Source organism: Limulus polyphemus, unplaced genomic scaffold, assembly GCF_000517525.1.
Source record: "Limulus polyphemus unplaced genomic scaffold, Limulus_polyphemus-2.1.2 Scaffold8042, whole genome shotgun sequence".
NCBI lineage: Eukaryota > Metazoa > Arthropoda > Merostomata > Xiphosura > Limulidae > Limulus > Limulus polyphemus.
The window spans coordinates 6,653-27,651 of record NW_013673652.1 but is presented as its reverse complement, the minus strand read 5'-3'; the positions used below and the strand labels follow the sequence as shown (position 1 = coordinate 27,651).

The 20,999-nt window shown below is 30.5% G+C and overlaps 2 protein-coding genes across 2 annotated transcripts in view; one reads left to right on the top strand and one right to left on the bottom strand.

Annotated features, from left to right (window-relative positions):
* The window catches only part of LOC106475064 (RNA-binding motif protein, X-linked 2-like), an 11,681-nt gene extending 3,272 nt beyond the window's left edge, over nt 1-8,409 (top strand). Inside the window, exons 2-5 of the mRNA XM_013935762.2 lie at nt 940-1,098; nt 3,681-3,810; nt 5,018-5,180; nt 6,424-8,409. Coding sequence (XP_013791216.1) covers nt 940-1,098; nt 3,681-3,810; nt 5,018-5,180; nt 6,424-7,589 — 1,618 coding nt within the window. The 3' untranslated portion in view covers nt 7,590-8,409. The remainder of the gene's footprint in view (nt 1-939; nt 1,099-3,680; nt 3,811-5,017; nt 5,181-6,423) is intronic.
* Nucleotides 8,410-12,744: 4,335 nt separating this feature from the next.
* LOC106475063 (1-phosphatidylinositol 3-phosphate 5-kinase-like) overlaps nt 12,745-20,999 on the bottom strand; it is a gene marked incomplete at its 5' end in the record, with an annotated part of 14,411 nt that continues 6,156 nt past the window's right edge. Inside the window, 6 exons of the mRNA XM_013935761.2 lie at nt 12,745-14,397; nt 15,073-15,234; nt 15,382-15,607; nt 17,592-17,695; nt 18,934-19,206; nt 20,521-20,612. Of these exons, the coding sequence (XP_013791215.1) occupies nt 14,201-14,397; nt 15,073-15,234; nt 15,382-15,607; nt 17,592-17,695; nt 18,934-19,206; nt 20,521-20,612 (1,054 nt within the window). The remainder of the gene's footprint in view (nt 14,398-15,072; nt 15,235-15,381; nt 15,608-17,591; nt 17,696-18,933; nt 19,207-20,520; nt 20,613-20,999) is intronic.

Genomic DNA, 20,999 nt, shown 5'->3' with positions numbered 1-20,999 from the left:
GTGTATATATATAGCAGTCATTATAACTTATTATTATTATTTATTTCCCTATAAGTTGCTTATTGTTATAATTTTTTATAATACATTCTATATGTAAAGGTATGTAATAATTAAAAAGTTTAAATGATTTTTTTGTACTCTTTAATTAATATACATTAAATTACTACAGTATTGCATTCTAATTAAGTATTAGCAGGATATAAATATTACAAATTTCAACCACTAAAAGAATTTCAAATTATATAAAGAATCAAAACTGGAAAACAATAAAACTATTTATTAAATCTATAAGGTTATTTGCTAAAACTAGTTGACTTAAATTTTATACATTTCAAGTCCATCATTCTTTTTTTTTTCACATTTTTAATTATATAAAATTCATGAAAGAATTATAACAATAAGCAACTTATAGAGAAATAAATAATAATAAGTTATAATGCTACTAGACAAGCACAAATATTCAAAAATATAAAGTAGGCTTAACCAAACTAATTTGGGGTTTTATTCATATTTAATTCTTAACCCTAGAAATTTTTATGAGCCTAATTGCCTTTTAAACACATTTAATAATATATAATATTGTGTAAACAAAAGTACTACCAATATTGCAATTAATTCCACTAATTAGTTCTGAGGTCCCCATGTATTTCACATAGAAATGAGCAATTTTGCCTAATTTTTTTCTGGCCAGTTTTTTCACTGAGTGTTATAACAGGCAAAAACATTGGTTTATTCAATTTGATACAAGCTGTAGACCTTGCCAGTAGTGAACAATATAAAAAGTCAATGATTTAAGAGTTAGTAAATTTCTGCTTTTTCTATGACATGTATTTTAAAAGATACCATTTTCTAATTAGCACTACACAGTTTGCATGTGTTATGAGCTTACTTTATAACCAGTGCATTTGGAATGCCCTACCTTTTCTTTGTGTTTTCTAGCAATGTGAAAAATATTACCAAGCTGAATGAGAAAGAACTCTCTCTTGGATTAAACAGCAGAACTTCATGGCATAATTTGTACAAAAATAGTGCTTGGGTTTTTATTGGTGGACTACCATATGATCTTACAGAAGGAGATATTGTTTGTGTTTTCTCTCAGTGAGTACGAGAGCTTTTTTTTGTAGTATTTGTTTATTAAATGTGTAAGTTAAATATAGTTAGATCTCTTATGAAAAATATTAATAATTTGGTTTGTTTGATATTATGTTTGAAAATATATTATACAACTTGATACAAAAGTTGTGTACTACCATGATTTTTTTCTAAGTCATTATAGCTGTTTGTGATCACTCAAAGAAACAGTTTCAGAAACTTAATGAACAAATGACCAATATTTGTGTGAGACAAAATTTTGCCTGGTACTCAGGATGCCCCAGATTAAATTCTATTGATATGTGACTCAGTCCAGAACTTTTACACAACATAACATTTGAGGAATAACAAAGGGTCTCTTGGCTCATTGTGGCTGTTTCATTAAATTCATTAAATACCCATTTGTCTGTATCCAGCTCTGACATCCAAATTAATACTGATCAAGCCTTCTCTTGAATTCTCCAAATCAGGTTGCATATACCATTTTTGAAGGCAATCTGTTCCAAAGTCTCATCACCATGTTTGAAAAACAAAATTGCCCAATTTTCAGATGACTCCTCCCTGCCAAATTTTAAATCTGTTTCGACTAGTCCTACCATTTTTATAATAAAACATGAAAAAAAAGTATGATGCATCAATCTTATCTGTTCCATTTTATAATTTTGAGCATTACAATCACATCCACTCTAACCCTTCTTTAAAGACCTTAACTTGTCCTATGAAAGCCCCTCTATTCCAGGAATCATCCTAGTAGACCTTCTTTGAACCCTTTCCACCAACTCAATGTCATGATTAAAGTAAACGGCCAAAGACTGAACACAATATTCTAAATGAGGCCTAACCAGGGACCTATTAATGACATTATAACCTCTTTAGACTTGTGTTCAAAATTCTTGTAGATAAAATACAAAAATCCTATTTGCTTTGCTTTCCAACTGGCAACAGCACACTGCCTGTAAGGCTTAAGAGATTGATTGATCAAAACACCAAGATCCCTTTTTTTTTCCCCATAACACTTGTTGAGTTGATTTCCATCAAGGTGGTATTTGAAGTTTAAATTAAGGAAGCCCACATAGATTACCTTGAAATAGGATAATTAAATGCCATTTGCTTTTATTTGCCCAAGTTGTCAAATACTCCAAACCCCCTTTTTAAAACATCAGCATTCTCCTCACAGCCAAATACACCCAAAACTTTAATATCATCATCATACTTGACCAATCTGTTTACCATTTGCAAATAAATTATCATCAGTGTATATCCAAAACAGTAAGGATGCCTATATGTATCTTTGAGGTACAACATTTATTATAACCCTTTGCATTCTCTCTTCTAACCAACACTTAAAATACTGAGCTAACTTCTCTGCCACACCTACAGAGGTAATTTTGTTTTCTGGTACTTTATCTGGAACTCTGTTTGAAATCTTTACAAAAATACATGTATACCAAATCCACACCTTTACCCTCATCAACATAAGCAGTGACATCTTTGAAGAAGGTTAAAAGATTTGTGAGGCAAGAATTTTGCTTTGTGAAACCATGCTGGCTGTCCAACAAAACTGTAGGCTTCACAAGCATCTTTAACCAGTCTTTACCAAACTTTTACCACCACAGAAGTAAGATATTACTTGTTACCTACCCTTAAAAATAGGTATAACATTAGCTAGCTTCCAGTCTTTTGGCACCTACCTACTACTCAAATATTTACAAACATTTTTAAGTAAGTTGCTTATTTATGCAACACTTAATCTCTTTTAATGCCCTGTAAAGTTTCCTTTTGCTGTGGAGACTTGTATGCTGGAAAAACAGAGAGAACTATAGTATAGAATATTTTTTAAAAACATCAAAATACCATGAAACAGCTACTGTGCATTTAGAATGACACTATAGACACCAGTTGTATGATATTGGGTAGCACAAACATACTGATGAAACAGCAGACTGTTTACACTTTTCACAAAAATGGGTGCTTAAACAAAGATGCCATACACCAACACAACAACTGGAGCTTTGTAACAAGACTTCTCCTCATATGCTATATAAATTCTCAATGGCACTGTCCTCAGCAGTGAAACCAAAATGTTGTCTACCTCTAAACTTTAGGCAGATGTAACTTAGATAAGTATTGCCACATGAAGTTAGGTGGGACATTTTTTTCCAATAGGGACAGAATTAGTGTAAAGACTATTCTTTATTTACTTTAATTTTATTTTCACTATTGTGTACACATTGACTAAAAACATCCTACTATGTGTAATGTTGAAAATGAAAAACTACAGGGTTTCTATTTCAAGTTAAATAAATACATTTGTGTCTGAGTCATCAGGGTTTTTTTCAAGGAAATTTTATGTGATTAAATGTACTGGTGTAACAATTGTTTATTATAGTTAATTTATTTCTTCTCGTTTAGACGTGAACATTCAAATGGTGATTTATTTTTATTTTTTGTCAATTAATAGTTTTAGAATCCAAAATATAGTACCTTGATGGCTAGAGAAGTGTTTTCTAAGAAGTTTGTGTATTTTATCAGTGATTGTGATAGTATTTACGCAATATTACATAAGTTGTGTTGTCAATGTCGAACAGGTATGGTGAAGTTGTAAACCTTAATCTAATTCGGGATAAGAAATCTGGCAAGTCCAAAGGGTTTTGTTTTTTATGTTACGAAGACCAGAGGAGCACTGTTTTAGCTGTGGACAATTTCAATGGTATTAAGGCAAGTATGATTTTCTGATAGCTGCTATTATAACTGATATGAACAGTGTTTTAAGTGTGACTGTGGAAATATCTTTTCATATATATGCTGTTATTTAACGTTTAAATTGTAACACGCTATGTGATATAAATTTTAGAATGAGACAACTTGTCACAGCAAGCAGTTGAAATGAAATTAATCTTTGAAAGCTCAAATGTCAATATGTAACAAAATGTATAGCATGCTGTATTTTATTTAACAGTTGAGTTACAACTTGGTATTCACCATCCACCATCTTCATATTATATTTAAAAAAAAAATGCACATCGTGAATGCATTATTAATTTGATTATTCTTCTATTGTGATTTTTTAATTATTCAAACCATACTTGTGTGTGTGTTGCATACCACAGCTGTTTAATATTTGTCAGAGATAAGTTGATTCACTGATATCTGACATAAGTGAAGGTTTTATGTTAACCCAGGTAGCATATACAAGCAGTCTAAAATTTAATGTGGATATTTTTGAAAATGACTTCACCATCAGTTGAAGGATTATCTGGTTGAAAATATCCTCAAATGATGTTTCTCCAATTAAACATTAGAGATTTAGATTAAGGTTCTTACTTTACACATTTCACAAAAACATGTGTATATTTATTCATTCAAAGACTTGAAAATATAGCTGTGATATAAAAAAATGTTGACTATAAGAGAATCTGTTACTTACAGTAGAGTTTCAAATATGACTTAAGAACAAGGCTGAGGCCTAGCTCAAAAAATATTTGAAGAATGTCACTGTTTACAACATTTAACCAAGTACATAATTTTCAGAAGCAGTAATTTAACATGCAAGGAGCAGACTTTGATCTAAGTATATATATTTTAACAAGATTGTACTTGTATGAACCAAACTGAGTTTACATATTGCTAAAAAACAAATTCGTAAACTGCTAATAAGTATATAGAACACTTCAATAATTGTATCACAAAGCATTATATGAAAATTTATGCTGTTTCCTTTATATTGCTAAAGAAACCTGTTAAATCAGACCTTCCCTGGAAAGGGATGAACTTTATTGTTTAGTATACTAATGAACATAAATATTATTTATTTCAACAATAATGTATAAAGTATCTTGTTTTGAAGTTATTAACTAAAGAGTGGATATGTTCTACGAATTGACTGATTTTTAATTAGTTATATTTTGCAAATTTCTCTCTTTAGTTATGTGGAAGAACTGTTCGTGTTGATCATGTAGAAAACTATAAAATTCCGAAAGAACATGAGGATGATGATGCCTTGACAAAAACTATACACTTGGAGGGATGTGCTCCAAAGTCTCCTGAACACCACTTGGATGAGAAAAATATTCCAAAATTAAAGAAAGGTTTGTTAGGAATGTCATTATTGAATCAGTTGTTTTTGGTGACTTGTTTAGTAGTTGTTACAATACTTATTTACTACAAGACATAATGGCAACTCTAACTGACATAGTCCAAATCCCTTCTGATTGGGAAAATCAGTAAATTTTCTCAGTAGTGGGAAAATTTGTGCATTAAATTAAAGAAAACAACAACAAATATTATGAGTTCAGCTCCTGAAGAATGAAAGTGTATAAATAAAATATTTGTGGCAACTCTAACTGACATAGTCCCCAAATCCCTTCCGTTTGGGAAGATCAGTAAACTTATATTTGTCCCTGGTTTTTCATTTGTGAAATTAAATACTAAAATACATTTGGAATGTTCTGAAAAACAATACAACACTGAATTTTATTAATGTATAAAAGTTTGAATTGTTAGTTTTTTAGTTTATTAAGAATGAGATCTAATGATAAAATAATTTTTTTTAAACACCTTTCATTCAAGGATTCCCAACTCGTAACCCATCTGAGTGGCCTGGCACTTTCTGGGACCCATGCTTAGTTGGGGGAGGATGTTGTTCAGTAGTATTTTAGTAAAGTCTGATAGCGATTTTATAATTTGAGTTTTATTTGTATAGAAACATTTTATGATCATTATAGTTTTATTCTGTGGTGAGACATATTGCTTGGGAACCATTAATTTAGACCAATCTCTCCTGCAAGCTGGGTAGTAAGTTGGATGAATTAGTTTCATATGAAAAGTAACGTAACACCCAAACTCTTTGTAGGTTGTGTTGCTTTAGTTCTTTTATTATATTTTGTGTATGAATGACTAGTTCTTATTCATGACTGAGCATTGTCCAGTGGTTAGATTAGCACAAAAAAAAATTAGCTCCCCAGTTTGGGATGATGGGTGCATTAAAAGGGTAATGGTTAAATCCTACTATTGGTCAGACAAAAGTTGGCAGTGGGTGCTGTTGACTAGCCACTTTCCCTGCAGTATATCATTTCAAAATTAGGGGTGGCTAATGCAGATATCCCTTAAGTAGGTTTGTAAGATTAAATGAAAAAAACCAACATGCTTATTCATGATTGAGAGGGCATTCAGTTAGAACTGAATTATATTTAAATTTTTCTACTTCCTTCAGTTAAGAATTGATAGGAAATTTTCTTCTGAAAACATTAGTTTTGTGTTTACGAAACTAGCTTGGTTATGTTACAAATGTATAAAGACTGAATTCCTGTGTTGTTGTTTTTTTTACATTAGAAAAGAAAAAGAAGAAAGAACGAGTGAAGAAGTCTAGTGATACAGGTGCTTCCTCTTCTGATGTTTCAGCTAAAGAGATTAAACCACTTGTTAAGGTAAAGGAAGAGAAGGCTGATTCGAGTTACAATCGGTACCTTAGTAAGGATCTAACATCTACTAACTGTTTTCGTAATTCTTCTCAGAAACAGAAACTTCAGAATCAATTTGAAGATTCTGTCCAAAGCATAAATATTCAAGTAAAATTGAAATTACCTAGTGCAAGGGGTCTAGATGTTGACCCTGATCACAGTTCCAAGTTCAGACACAGAAGTAGAAGTCCACTACCAGTCCCACAAAACTCACTCAGAAGTTCAGTATCAAGTAAAGATAGACATAAAAGTCCTTCATCTGAAAGAAGATATTTCACAAAGACTGGAACTTTCTTGTCCAAATCAAAGAATGGTAGAGAAAAATTGGAAGAAAAAAGTCTGCCAAAACGCAGATCGTGGAATAAAGAAAGGTATCACAAATCACATGATCAGCAAAAGATAGATACTAGTATGGACAAAAATTATATTTCCAGATCACACAAGGGGAATAGGAAGGTAAATGAGCACAACTGGAGAGAAGAGTATATTGTAGAAAAAAGACCGAGAGAAAATGATCTATATGAAAAAGAAAGGTCAAGTGACCGAGACTTTAAAAGGTCAAAAAGAAAAGAACACAGATCTTGGTTATCTCCGTTATCATACAGGTTTGATGAACACCAGGAAGGAAGAAGAGCCTATGAAATAAGTTATACAGAGAATGATAAAAGAAGATATAAAGAACATCAGTATGATCAAGACAATGGAGACAGCAGGTTTTCAGAGCACATGTATGACACAGAAGACTTTACAGACAGAAGACGAGATTGGGAAATAGGCAAAAGTTACACAGAGAGAGAAAAAGAGCTAGAATGGCTTAGAAAACGTGAAATAGAGATAGAAAGAGAAAGAGCCAGAGAAAGCTATGAGTTTCAGGAAGAATTTAATAGGGACTTTGAATGTGATAGAAGGTATTATGATAATTTTAGTGATGTGCCTAGGGATAGGTTTAATGATAGAACTGACGTCCGATTTAAACAAAGAAGTAGAAAATGGAACGAGAAGAATATCAAAAGGCAATCTAGAACATCACAAAGATAACAGCCATAACTCATTCTATACATCAGGTGGTTTTTATTTTTTTGTATCGTACATATTTCTGTTTCCTCCACTGGAATTGTTGAATTTTGGAAAATCTTAAATTTATAATAAAGCAAGCTATTCTAAATGTAAAGAAATCTACCTTTCTATATGTTTTCTCTTGAATTCTTATTTTATGTGTTTGCTCAGTTGTACCATATAATTTAGTGAATCCCATGTTTCTTTCTTCAAAATTTAAACTCGCCAGTTACCATCCATACTGACCAGTTATTAGTTTAAATGTCATTAACAGAAGTCTGTCATGGCTGTTATTTTCAAGTGATAATTCTGGAGTATGCCTTAACCAGTAGTTACATATCCTGGAAGCTTGTCCCATAAATAAATGATGGTGCCCCGATACTTTGGTTGTAATATCAACGGAATGAAACTCCACCTAAACTCAAACTACTATTCGATGGATGCCATTTTGTCTTGTCAAAGATTAACTAGCTATTCCTACAATTTCTTTACTCAGTATCTCAAGTGTGTAACTTGGCTGATGGTGTGTGTGTTAAAGGTACATTAATGTGTCATTACACCCTCTTTCAGGATCTTTATGCAACCTTAAGCCTCAAACCATAAATAAGAAACACATCAGTATATAATTATTTTATAGTGTGTAACATGCTATTAGATAACTTGTATACTATTATGTGATACAAATTGAATTGATATTTAATTTTTTTATGACAAACGTAAACAAAAATTAGATGTAATTGCACAGGGTCCTCGAGAGTGTTCCGTTTCAAAAGTAAATAAAACCAACATTAAGAGTAACAAATATTTTTATGTCATGGATAATTGTTCTTGTGATTCATGGCATGCACACTTTTTAATCCCTCGTGTGACATAATTTTAGTGTATACTGACTGACAGACAACACACTACTGTATAGTGGTGTGAGTGGACAAAACAAGTAATCCCTCAAAGCAGCCTTTGGCCACCTTTCGGGGAAACAAAGCAGGAAAAAATAGTGCTCTAACACTATAATAAAACCATAAACTTTCTTTAATAACAAAAACAGGTTTTTCACTTAAAATGTTTAACCTATTCACTGCAGCTGGGACGTATATTTCCCAGTGCAGCTGCAGTGAAAGGGTTAATGTCTCCAAATGAAATAATTTCGCTCAAGCATAAAATATGGACTGTGACACAATTCTTGAATTTCAGATAAGTTTACGAATGTTTTGTTAAAATTTTTACAATATTAAGTTCTAAGTATTAATTTAATGTGGAAGGAATAAATCAACATAGTTCTGTATTGGCACACCACAGAACAGTTTTTTTACATTTACATTACTGAATAATGCATCTATTAATACTGTTGATATTTCAGTTTGAGATCTTTACTCACTTTGTTGAAATTAACATTATGACTATGATTGGATATTTGTGGCAATAGCTGAAATTTCTTTGGATGATGTTGATATGTAGTTTTTCAACATATTAGTTAATAATGAAATCATAAATTACTGAATGTTGGTAATATCCCACTATAAGCAAGGACTTCTGGATATACATTTTGTATATTTCTATAATTGCACTTATAACAGTCCAGACGGGTTAGTTTATTTCTTGACCAAAAGTTGTATGCAGTGCTAATGGTTCGAGTAATTCCAGTTTGAAGTTAGCTTTATTCTTTCAGAAATATTTTGAGTTTAACAAAAGATGTGTACAAAGAGAACATTTTTTTCACAAAAATCTTTATTTTTAATATCTTTCATGCCCAAGAATACTTGCTAGATATTATGATACAACTGTGTAAGATAGACAGAGTCTCAAGCCCACAATTTTTTTTTTTATATATATATATATATATATTAACTACATCTTTCTTACCATTATATACATATTCTGTTTAATTTTACATTACAAGTCACAAACATACCATGCTAAAAATTTCCAAAAGTTTACAATTAATACAATACCCATGAGGTGAAATTAGAAAAATCAGAACCCAACTCTCACTGGGAGATTTGCACACCAAAATGTATTCCATGTTAATGTGTGACAAAATAAATTTTTATTGTAACAAGACACCACCAAGGCTGTTTTTTTTCATCCTATAAAAATACTTCTTTTTTAAACTTCTAATTTCACATATAAATATTTTTGGAACTTGAATACATTTTATATTAATTTTTTTACAGAAAATTAAAATTAGACATACAGAAGTCGATTCTAAAAAATACTATAGGACATTCTAAAGCTTTAGATTTTCACTTAATTTTGTTCTATGATATTTTAATGTTTGATAACTTCAACAGCATGATCAAGTTAAATGTAATACTACACTTTATGTAAACTCTTTTACAAAGACCAGTGTCATACTTAATAAAAGATTAAATCTTATTACAAAATTATAACAGAAGGGAATCATTATGAAGTATATGTGACAAAACACCCACACTAATAACTAAATTTGGTTAATATATTGCTGGAAAAGTATACATACGTTTTCATATAAGAAATAAAGTTAAACCTGTAATTCCATAGAACTAGTTACTGATAATTAAAGAAGCCTTAAGGCAAATTTCAGACATCTTCCCTTTTGCTTAAAGACGCCATTACTTGTAAAAGGAAATACTATACACTATACAGAATGATAAATAATATTACAATATTGAAAAAATAAGACTAATTAATGTACACTATTTTTCATCAAATATTTACTTCATAATTCACCGTCTTTCCATTCAATTTTAACGAAAGGTATACCAGTGAGTTTCTTAGAAAAAAAAACACATATATGTTTGTTGAAATACATTGTTTTATTAGAACAAGTAAATTAATAATATTTAATGTAACATAAGAAAGACTAGTACAGCTAATTTACAGTTTTTAAGACATAATAATTTACTTGTTCAACATGGAATGTAGCAAATTGTAATGTTAGGTTAAATTGATGATTGAAAGTTAATCACCGATATTTAGTTTCTTGTTTAAATGATACCCCACCCTAAAATACACTGTCAGTCTAACATATTTCAAAACTAGATGAATTGTTCAATGATACTGTTTTCTTCATAACAAAAAAAAACGTAAGATCAGTAACATGATGAAGTAATAAGACACCTTTCACAGAAAAAATAACGTTCCCATCAAAGGCCTGTTGTAGAAAGATGTGTAAAACTTCTTGTAGTTTTCTGTCTATATCTTATCCAAGTATTTGTTTAAATAATACTTATATGGGCCAGTACATTCAGCTGTATGAACTAACAGTTACAAGAATGACACTAACCCACTGCAGGAAAAACAAATGTTACATCAGTTTGAAGAAACACTACTGATATTAATAACAGATAAATGGAGAGAGAATTGATCACTGTATTGTTTGATGCTTATTTCAATAATTATTTTTGATTCTTTCTTGTTATACTAAATCACTGAACACTAATTCATCAGCTATAAAATTACATATCATATTCATTAAAAGAAAATACAAGATATAAATTTGGACATAAAATTTAAGCTGTTGTTGTCCAATATATAATTCAGTTGTACACAACTTGTTCATTATAAGCTTTTAGAAAATTACCTATGAATGCTTCCTAAACAATAAATAATTAACAGACATTTATTTCAAATCTGTGTCAAATTGGAAAAAAATTAAAAATTGTACGGAAACCATTTGTCAGCAAGGATCAATATAAGACACTATATTACTTCCATTTTTGGTGATAAATTTTGGTGCATGTAATGATTCTTTCAAATAGTATTTTTTTGTAAAAAAATATCTAAATTCATTGTGTGTTTGTGTATGTAAGAAATTATAATAAACCAGTTTGAAAACTAATAGTAATACTATGTGCACAAGCTGATGGGAAATGCTAATGAATATAATTTATTTCTTCTGCAAAATACTAATAAGCATGAAGCTACTAATTATTTTCTATTTTTTTCGCTTTGCAGTAAATGAGAAAATAATCTTGCTGCTCATTCCAGGTTTAAAACAAATTCCTGTTAGTAAGTCTATGATTAGTCCCCTTTTCTTTTGCCCATTTTTAATATTAGAAAAAAAACTAAACATTAATAATAAAACGGCGTGGAAATTGACTGTGGTATGAAGAAAAAAAAAAGTCATGCCAGTTTTATAAGTTGAATCAGCTTGTTCAAGGTGTCTGAAAGAATTACAGAAGGGACAATAAAAATGTGATCAAACTAAAGCCAGCCACAAGTGTGAGCAAGTAATCAAAAGTGATTAGAAGAAGAAAACAAACAACAATCCATAGCATATTTCTTACCAATTACAGGTTGACTGGTAAAAATTTGAAATAATAAAATGTATTGTACTTTAACTGATTTCAAGGTTTATTTTAGAAACAGTTCTGAAATTCTTAGTTAACAAATTCAGGATACTTTTGTGAAAAACAAACAAGAATTACACGACTTCCTATAAAAATGCCATACTGGCAATAACCTAGTAATCTTTCCTTAATAATAAAAAGGAATGCTTTAGTAAGCATAACGGTACTTGAAATAAGATACCTATTTAATTAAAACACATTTCAATAATTAAGATTGTATGATTTTCAGTGACTTGGATTACTGAGTGCGTATCAAAATCTTGATTTTTGTACAAAATTATGACTCGAGGTGTAAAGTACGATTTAGTTCAGCAGTGCGAAAAAAAAAAAAAACTTCAAAAAAAAAAATGACTTTCAGTGATCTTTATCATTAATATCAATTATTCTTACTCATGAAACATTCATAACTGTTGAAATTGTTATTACACTACAGAGTAGGTGTGATTTTTTTCCAATCTTACTTTAAGAAAAATGTGATGAAACCTAAGGTAAGCCAGTGTTTATGTTTCTTGGGTTGATCTATCAAAAAATTACTTTTCTTTTTAAAAATTGTCATCATCATTCCATATTACAAAATAAATTTTAGTGCACACTTGACAACCAATGGATCTGGAGCAGGTCAATGTGATGGTGTAATTAATCGTCTTCAAGCCTGACTTTCAAAGACTTTTGAGATACAGTTAACTCAGTGATCCCATATTTATAAAGGATTTTCAAGAATGTAAAGAATTGATGCTATTAATTTATTTTTGTGAATTCAGCCACAAAGTGTTCCAAATTACTAAAACATAAATGTAAAGCTAAACCTATTTTTAGCATTTAAACAGCTCATTGGCTAAATAATTCACACAAATAATTTAGTAACCTCAGTGATGCATTTTCTTGAAATTACTATACAGATATAGGATTATTATGGGAGTAAAAGACATCTCAAAACACCATACATATAAAATACACACCAATGTTATATGAAGCCTAGTCTGACTGTTTTGAATTCCTCTTGTCCAGGTTACTGATGACAGGTGTAATTCACCAAAACTAGTATAACTCAGTGACAAGTGGTAAACTGAATGACAGACTGGGCTTCACATTTATTTTTTAATATACAAAGGTTGCTTGGGAACTTTTAAACAAAGAAGTTCTGACAAAGGTGATCTCCGGATGCCTTACAATTTTCAGTTTAAACTACCAGCTTTCAACAGTGAACATTTAATATCCCTTTTTCAAATTTAAAACTGCACAAAATTAAAATTTCAAACATAAATCAATTTTCTTCATCAGTAAGATTACATTTCACAATATTAATATTTTCCAAAAGCAAGAAAAATCAACTGGTATACTTGAACATATCAAACATTCCTGTCAAGTGATAGTCCTAAGTTTTTTCTAATATGTTACAGATACTACTGATTTAATATTGATAAACTAAAAAAAAAAAAAGTCAAACACAGGTAACAGAAAAATTTGTTCATAAAAAAGTTGAAGGTAATATTAATCAGAAAATATTTTTCTTTTTAATACTTTTTTTTTTAGTCATACAAACAAAATGTAGGTAGAAAGGAATGCGAAGACTAGTACAAGGCTACACTTTACAAAGTTTTTTTTTGATAAACATGGTGTTTATTCTAAATGTACCTTACTGTACTTATGATTGAGGACTGAAAATCACATAACTCATAAAGCTAATAATCTAATATATAATAATAATAAATTTTCCATATTTCATTATATAACCTCCCCAATAAATAATAACTAATACTACACCATGCATAATTTTTTATACACTGCTAACATTACATTCCCAAGGTTTTTTAACATTTTTTCTGCAATGGAATAGAAAAACAAAAAATAAATGAGGTGAAAAAAAACAACTAAATAAATAGATCAGCTGTGATTGGTGTACATCAATTGTTTGGTGAATACTAAGTAATAAAACACAGTAAAAATTGCACGTAAACTTGAATTTAAGCAGGACATTTCTACATTTTAGACACTTCACTTCTTCAAATGTGCTTTTCTGTAGTCACAATGTTACTTAGAATGCTTAGCTATAATAATTTGATCATGTAGAATGTTATGATAATATTTATGGGTATACACTTTTCAAAAGAAAATGAAAAAAAAAAGTATTTGTAAGTTACAATTTCATAAACCAGGAGGCTAAGATGAAAAAAAAAAAAACTGATTTACAGTTCTCTATAATAATTACAGTTAAGGAATACATTGAAATGTTGGATCTTCAGTTCATTGTGCCGTTAATGCCGATCAACAATCTACACCTTTACCAAGCCCACTCCACCGATCCGGAACCCAGAGGAAGTACCCGTCCATAGCTTCACAAAACCTCATTCGATATAATTCAGGTGACACTACAGTGGGAAGCTTTCCGTGACCACCGAGAATGCCTGTAGACTTGACTACCATTTCAATTTTTTTATCCCAGGTGAAAGTTCGAATGTAATCTGTAAGAATAGAGTCAAAGTTTTTTTATGACCTCTAACAGGCCTAGCACATAATTCAAAAGGATAGGGCCCTCAAAATTTGATAACATGTTACTAACTCTACAAAATCTTTCTATCTCAGACTATACTGATTTGCAGCAAGTAAGGGTACGTACTAGGTTTTAAAACAAGTTATGGATCGAGTCCTAGACATGTATGCTTTTTGAATGAACAACAACAAAAATATCCTTTTTATTTAAACCCATATAATAAGAAATATTCATTTCTGTTATTCTATAACAGAAAAACACAAATCTCTGACAGAAATATCAACACAGATGCCTTTATCTTAATCAGAACCCACAGAAAAATATATATTTCTGGCAGAGGCTACAATACAGAAGAAACCTGTATTTCTGTCAGAGATTATAACAGGAAGAGAAGTCTATCAAGAGACTATGATAGAAGGATGGGCTATCATCTGAATATTTAAAATCAAGGTGACTTTCTGTTATGATTCAAGAACCAGTTCAACTCTGGTTCTTTCTACTATAAACAAGATTTCGTACGAGTTTGTTACCTAAAGGTAAGTTTGATTTAGTTTCACAGAGCATTACATCATCTTAATGCTATTACTAGTACTAAAAAAACAAATGACAATTTTAAATTTTCATGCATATATATAAAATTACTTACCAATTATTCCTACTACCATTTCTTTTTTTTCATCATCCAACCCAACGAGGAGTGAGTAATCCATCACAGAATGGCTTGCCAAAAAATGAGCATCATTGTCAATCGCTAGTGTTAGCACAGTTTTGGAGTGAGGACGAATGTTGAATGGGTTATCACATAACACTAAAAAGAGCCATGAGCACATGCATCAGCTAACACTAATTGACCATAACCTTAAATATTTGTGTTAAACATTACATAATACTGCAGATGTTCATAATAGCATTTGAAACAAACAGGTATGACATAATAACATATTATACAACTCACTTTTCAAGAGGTTTTCATCAAGAAGTACCAAGTCTTCTTCCTGTTGACTAGTAGTGTTGACCATCCTGTTTCGAACCGACCCTTTCAAATCAAATTTCTGACTAACTGTTCTCCCATAGAAAAGGTTCTCCATGACAAGAAGGTCAAGCTTAGCTGCAGTGTTAGTAGATGAGTTCTTGTAAACAATCTTGTATGCACCTACTATCTTGGCTAAAACTGTTGGTTTCTGGTTGTTTGGTAAAGAAATAAATGGATTTAAAAACAACAGAGAATGCTAGTACTGTGACAGAGAAATTCAAGTTACAATATAAAATAATTAGAAAAAATAGTTTATTTGTTGTTGCCTGAAAAAATAAATTAATTAATAGATACTTATACCGTACAAACATTTCTCTTATAGTGTCAGAATTTAACCTCAATAATTTACCACAAGGAATACTAGTATTTATTATTCAGTCATTTTTGATTTGTTTCTTGTAGCCATGTTAGAAACTGCCACAATCTTTAGTGATATTTCATTAAAGCGAAGATTTTTTGCAATCTCCTAACAATTGAAGACTTTTTAGGTATGATAAAACTACACAGTTGGTGTACCTTGAAAAAAATCACTTACCCAGTGGTACCTTTGTGAACTAAATGTATTAATGTCACATAAGTTGTTTTCTTTCTTATTGTAGATTCTAAATAAATTACTTTTATAATATTGTAATGCATTTTTACTTCAGTAGCAGTGATAAAGAGTAAGAAGTAAGTGTGTAAAGAGAAGAAAAAGAGTAATGGATGGTAAAATGCACAATGTTTAAAAATTGATTAATTTACATAAGCTACAGTTTTTGGGGCATGGTTTTAATAGCTTTGAGATGAAAACTCAATAAATAAGTAACACCCGTAATGCATTAACATTTCAAAAACTTTGAGCTACTCACACACTAAAAAGAACTTTTAATTTCTACTGTGTCTTCACAGAAACTACGCAGTCAGGAATAAAGCATGAAGTAGTGAAGAGATTCATGTGTGCAGTCAGGAATACAGTATGAAGTAGTGAAGAGATCCGAGTTTGCAGTTAGGAATACAACATGAAGTAATGAAGAGATTCAGGTGTGCAGTCAGGAATAAAGCATAAAGTAATGAAGAGATTCAGGTGTGCAGTCAGGAATAAACATAAAGTAATGAAGAGATTCAGGTGTGCAGTCAGGAATAAAGCATAAAGTAATGAAAAGAATCGGGTGTGCAGTCAGGAATAAAGCATAAAGTAATGAAAAGAATCGGGTGTGCAGTCAGGAATAAAGCATAAAGTAATGAAAAGAATCGGGTGTGCAGTCAGGAATAAAGCATAAAGTAATGAAAAGAATCGGGTGTGCAGTCAGGAATAAAGCATAAAGTAATGAAAAGAATCGGGTGTGCAGTCAGGAATAAAGCATAAAGTAATGGATAGATCCAGCTGAACACATGCAAGTAACTCCTCTACATTATTTTAGAATTACACGTGTTGCTTGGGATTTGACATGTTACCAGTTAAATCAGGAAAACAGAGACGATGCCTTACGAATTTTAATTTTTGGCAAGTAAACATCAATATAAAAATGTCAATAAAAAAAGAATTTAATGAAATTATTAGCAAGTATCATATTTTAAGAATAAAATGTATTAAAAGCACAGAGCATTTTAATAATAAAAATAATCCTTGAAAGAAGTGTACATAAGAGTATTCATTGTTTAAGTTATGAAACACAAACATATGTCTTCCTGTATCATAATAACAATAAAAAAATACAACTTGACATTCTATATGTACTGTGTCATTTCTAAGCTCAGCTTCAAACACCTTTGTTATTGAAAGAAAAATATATTTTAAACTTCAACATGAATGCACAAAAAACTCAAAAATGGCACATTAAGTTCCATTATTTAAATTTATTTCTTGATAAATGTGAAATTATGCTGCAATTATCAGTCACATTACAATGTGTAGCTTTTCACAAGGAATTTGTATTTAGATTTTGGTTGTATATTCACCAACGTTTTTTCAACTTGAATCAACAATCCTTTTTCTTTTTTTAAATGCTGCAAACCCAGTAGTTTTTAGTTTTAAAAGTTTCTATATTCATTAGGTCCATACTGGAAAGAAAAGTGAGTTTTATATTGTAACTTTATTAATTTAGACAGAATATTTGTATACTTTTTTTTCATTATATAAACTACCAACTCACTTGTTCACTGCAAGCCTTGGTTATATATTGGAAATAATGTGGAGCAAAATCGAGAAAAGACTGCACTTCAAACCTTGACATTTGTTTCAACACAAACCTGTCATCTAAATAGAAAGAAATGTCAAGAAAAGTTAACGTCAGTGTTTTTACACACTGAACTTGAAAACTGCTCACTATTTACATATTAAAAAATAATGAGCTAAATACAAACTAAAAAATCATCATTGCAAAGATGCTTCATTAAACATTAAATAAATATTTTAATGTCTCATTTTGAAAGCTTAAACATGAAAAGTGTGCCATAATATTTCAATTTGTACATAGTTATTTTATGAAGCTATTTAATTCTTATCTTTTTCACACTTTTATTTAACACTGGTAACTAAAATCTGTGAGGTAGAGCTATGCCCCAACTGGCCATCTTGTAAAGATAGTCCAACATTATGCGTAGGTCTAACCTCTGGCAGGTTGGGGTCAAACTGGATAAACACAAGCATGACCATAAAAATGCAGGTATTCTAAGGTGTGCAGTTAAAAAAATATTTAGTGCTGACTGACTATTAAATTGATAATGTAGCCTGAAAATGCTAAAACATTCCGAGTTAAAGCAATCTTTAGACTCTACTGAACCCTGGAACATTCAAACTTATGCAAACATGTTAAAGAGAGGAAGTCCTATCAATATTCTTTACATTCATAAATATTTACAAACTAAAAAGTAACAAGTGGCCTTTGTGCTCGCATACGTTTTTAAGCCCATGATTCTCAACTGTTGGACTGTGAGACATGCAGTTATGGGTCACCACAGGCCAGGACAACTGTGACTGTTTTAAAGCAATGAGTTATATAATTCATATGTTGGCCTTTATTATTGTACCATATAATTAAGTGGTCCTTGAGGTGGAAAATGTTGAAAAACCTTGGTACAAACCATTGACCATGTTATGTTACACTTGAACGCAATGATAGAGAAAAGTGTCGGCCTCCAAAATATTTGGAGAGCAGTTTTTACTGAATAGATATTAGTAACTAGTGTTTAATAAAATAATTTGAAAAGTTTATTAGTTAGTCTAATAATGCTTAATAAATTATCAATTAATTAAAAATATTCTGCTTACAAATAAGTAAAAATGCTACATTTAAGTAGAAGATTAAATGTTCTAACATATTTTTGGACATAAGTTTTAGAGAGTGTACTATGCCTATTATAACAAACTTTCTAGGAATGAAGATTGGTTACGTATCACCTAACGATTTATTAGGAGAAACAACAAACTATTTAAGCTATGGCTATCTGATACCAGATGATCTGCAGAAAAAGAACTTCAACAATTACACTGACCATGTGTTTTGGAGAATGAAGATCCCGACTTTCCACCTCGAGCAACCCACTGCACACATCGAGCTAGTGATCGTACATAACACTCTTCACCATCAGGAAATATCAGCCGCCGTAGCTTTCGAAACTGTTCAGCAAAATACACACGACAGTAGAAACGAGTGGTAGCATCACTAAACTGAACCTCAATGTGTAAGTTTGGCCCTTTATTACCTATCTTTCCACTGGATTTCTCAACTTCTTGACTGTTACACAGAGTAATATCTGAAAAGTCCACTGGAACAAATTAAATTTTTTAATCAACTTGAATCAGAAAGAACCTCAATTTCATAGCTTCTGATTCTATACTTACTTCTAACAATTTGAGATGTATAAGGAAATGAACCTTTATTTATTGTTAAAATGTAGGACTACTTCTTTAAGTCATCATGAAAATAAAACAGACTAAACTATTGTTTTTGTAAATCAAATTTGAGATAATTGATTGTGCAGTAGCATAAAACTTAATAGAACATTTGAATATAATGAAAAAAAAAAATACAAAATGTCAATTAAATGCTAATACATACTAATTCTTCATTTTAATTAAATCACTAAATAAATGTTTCATAAGACTACATTAATTTTGCTCCTGGTGGCAAGCAAAATTTATTAAATATTGTACTCTTCATCCCTTATTTTGAAACACTAATGTATAGACAACAACTCGAACATACAATGACAGGAGAGAGAAGTAAAAGAGGATATGCTTCAAGTATTAACCATTAATCAGAGTTTGCTGGATGGAGTGTGTAGAGGCTAATTAGTTAAAATAAATATCATGGCACAAATATGGCGGACTGTAAGACAAACATAAAAAAAAGATTATGTTTTCATAAAGGAAAATTTATAAATGTTGAAATTCTATGAAAATTTTTGTGTTAATAGCCCAAAAAGTACGAAATTTGTGAGTTTTGGATTTAACATGCCAAAAAACAATAGTCCCACAATATTATTCTGTTTAGAACTCTATGTAAAACTTCAGGAACTTTGGAAAGCATGTATGATGTACCCAAAATATATAAATCTTTTTTGATATTTTAATATTTAGAACTGATAATTTTAGATGATGCTAAAATAATTAACTTATTAATTCTAACTTGCACAAAAACACTGTACACTACTAAATCCCTCAAAATGAGATAAAGTTTGAAAGTTACTACAAACATATGAAAATTTTGCTGACACAATCCATTTAATTCTACGTTGAATTTAATGGCACAAGTACTAATATTTTTATCTATTGATGTGACCTGAAGTTTCGTGACCTACAAGTCACGAACGTTAACCATAGAAGTTGATCATTTAGGTACTAGAAGTCTAACACCAGTGCATGATAAAGGACCAAGCCGGAAACAGTAACACATTTAATCCACACTGTAAATTAAGGTAACACCAAGAAGTGGAATTAATACAGATAAATAGTGCTTGCTAAACCATACTGTGAAGCCTAAACAGACTAGCAATAATATAAAAAAAATAGCTGTCAATACCGAAAATATATATTTTTCTAATATCAGTTCAAATTCATTTGTAATATTTTTCTCTTACCAGGATATGTGTCTGCAGCTGTTAATGTTTGGTCTAAGGAAGCAGAATGACCTTCACTGTCTTTGGTCTGTTGGTTTTTTCTAAGTGTTGGACTATATGGAAAGAAAATGAAGAACAATACGAAATCTGTAGTTAAAGTAATCACAAATCTTTATATGAAATCTGTAGTTAAAGCGCTGAGGAATCTTTGTACAAAATCTGTAGTTAAAGCACTGACGAATCTTTATATGAAATCTGTAGTTAAAGCACTGACGAATCTTTATATGAAATCTGTAGTTAAAGCACTGACGAATCTTTATATGAAATCTGTAGTTAAAGCACTGACGAATCTTTGTACGAAATATGTAGTTAAAGCACTGACGAATCTTTACATGAAATCTGTAGTTAAAGCACTGACGAATCTTTACATGAAATCTGTAGTTAAAGCACTGACGAATCTTTACATGAAATCTGTAGTTAAAGCACTGATGAATCTTTAT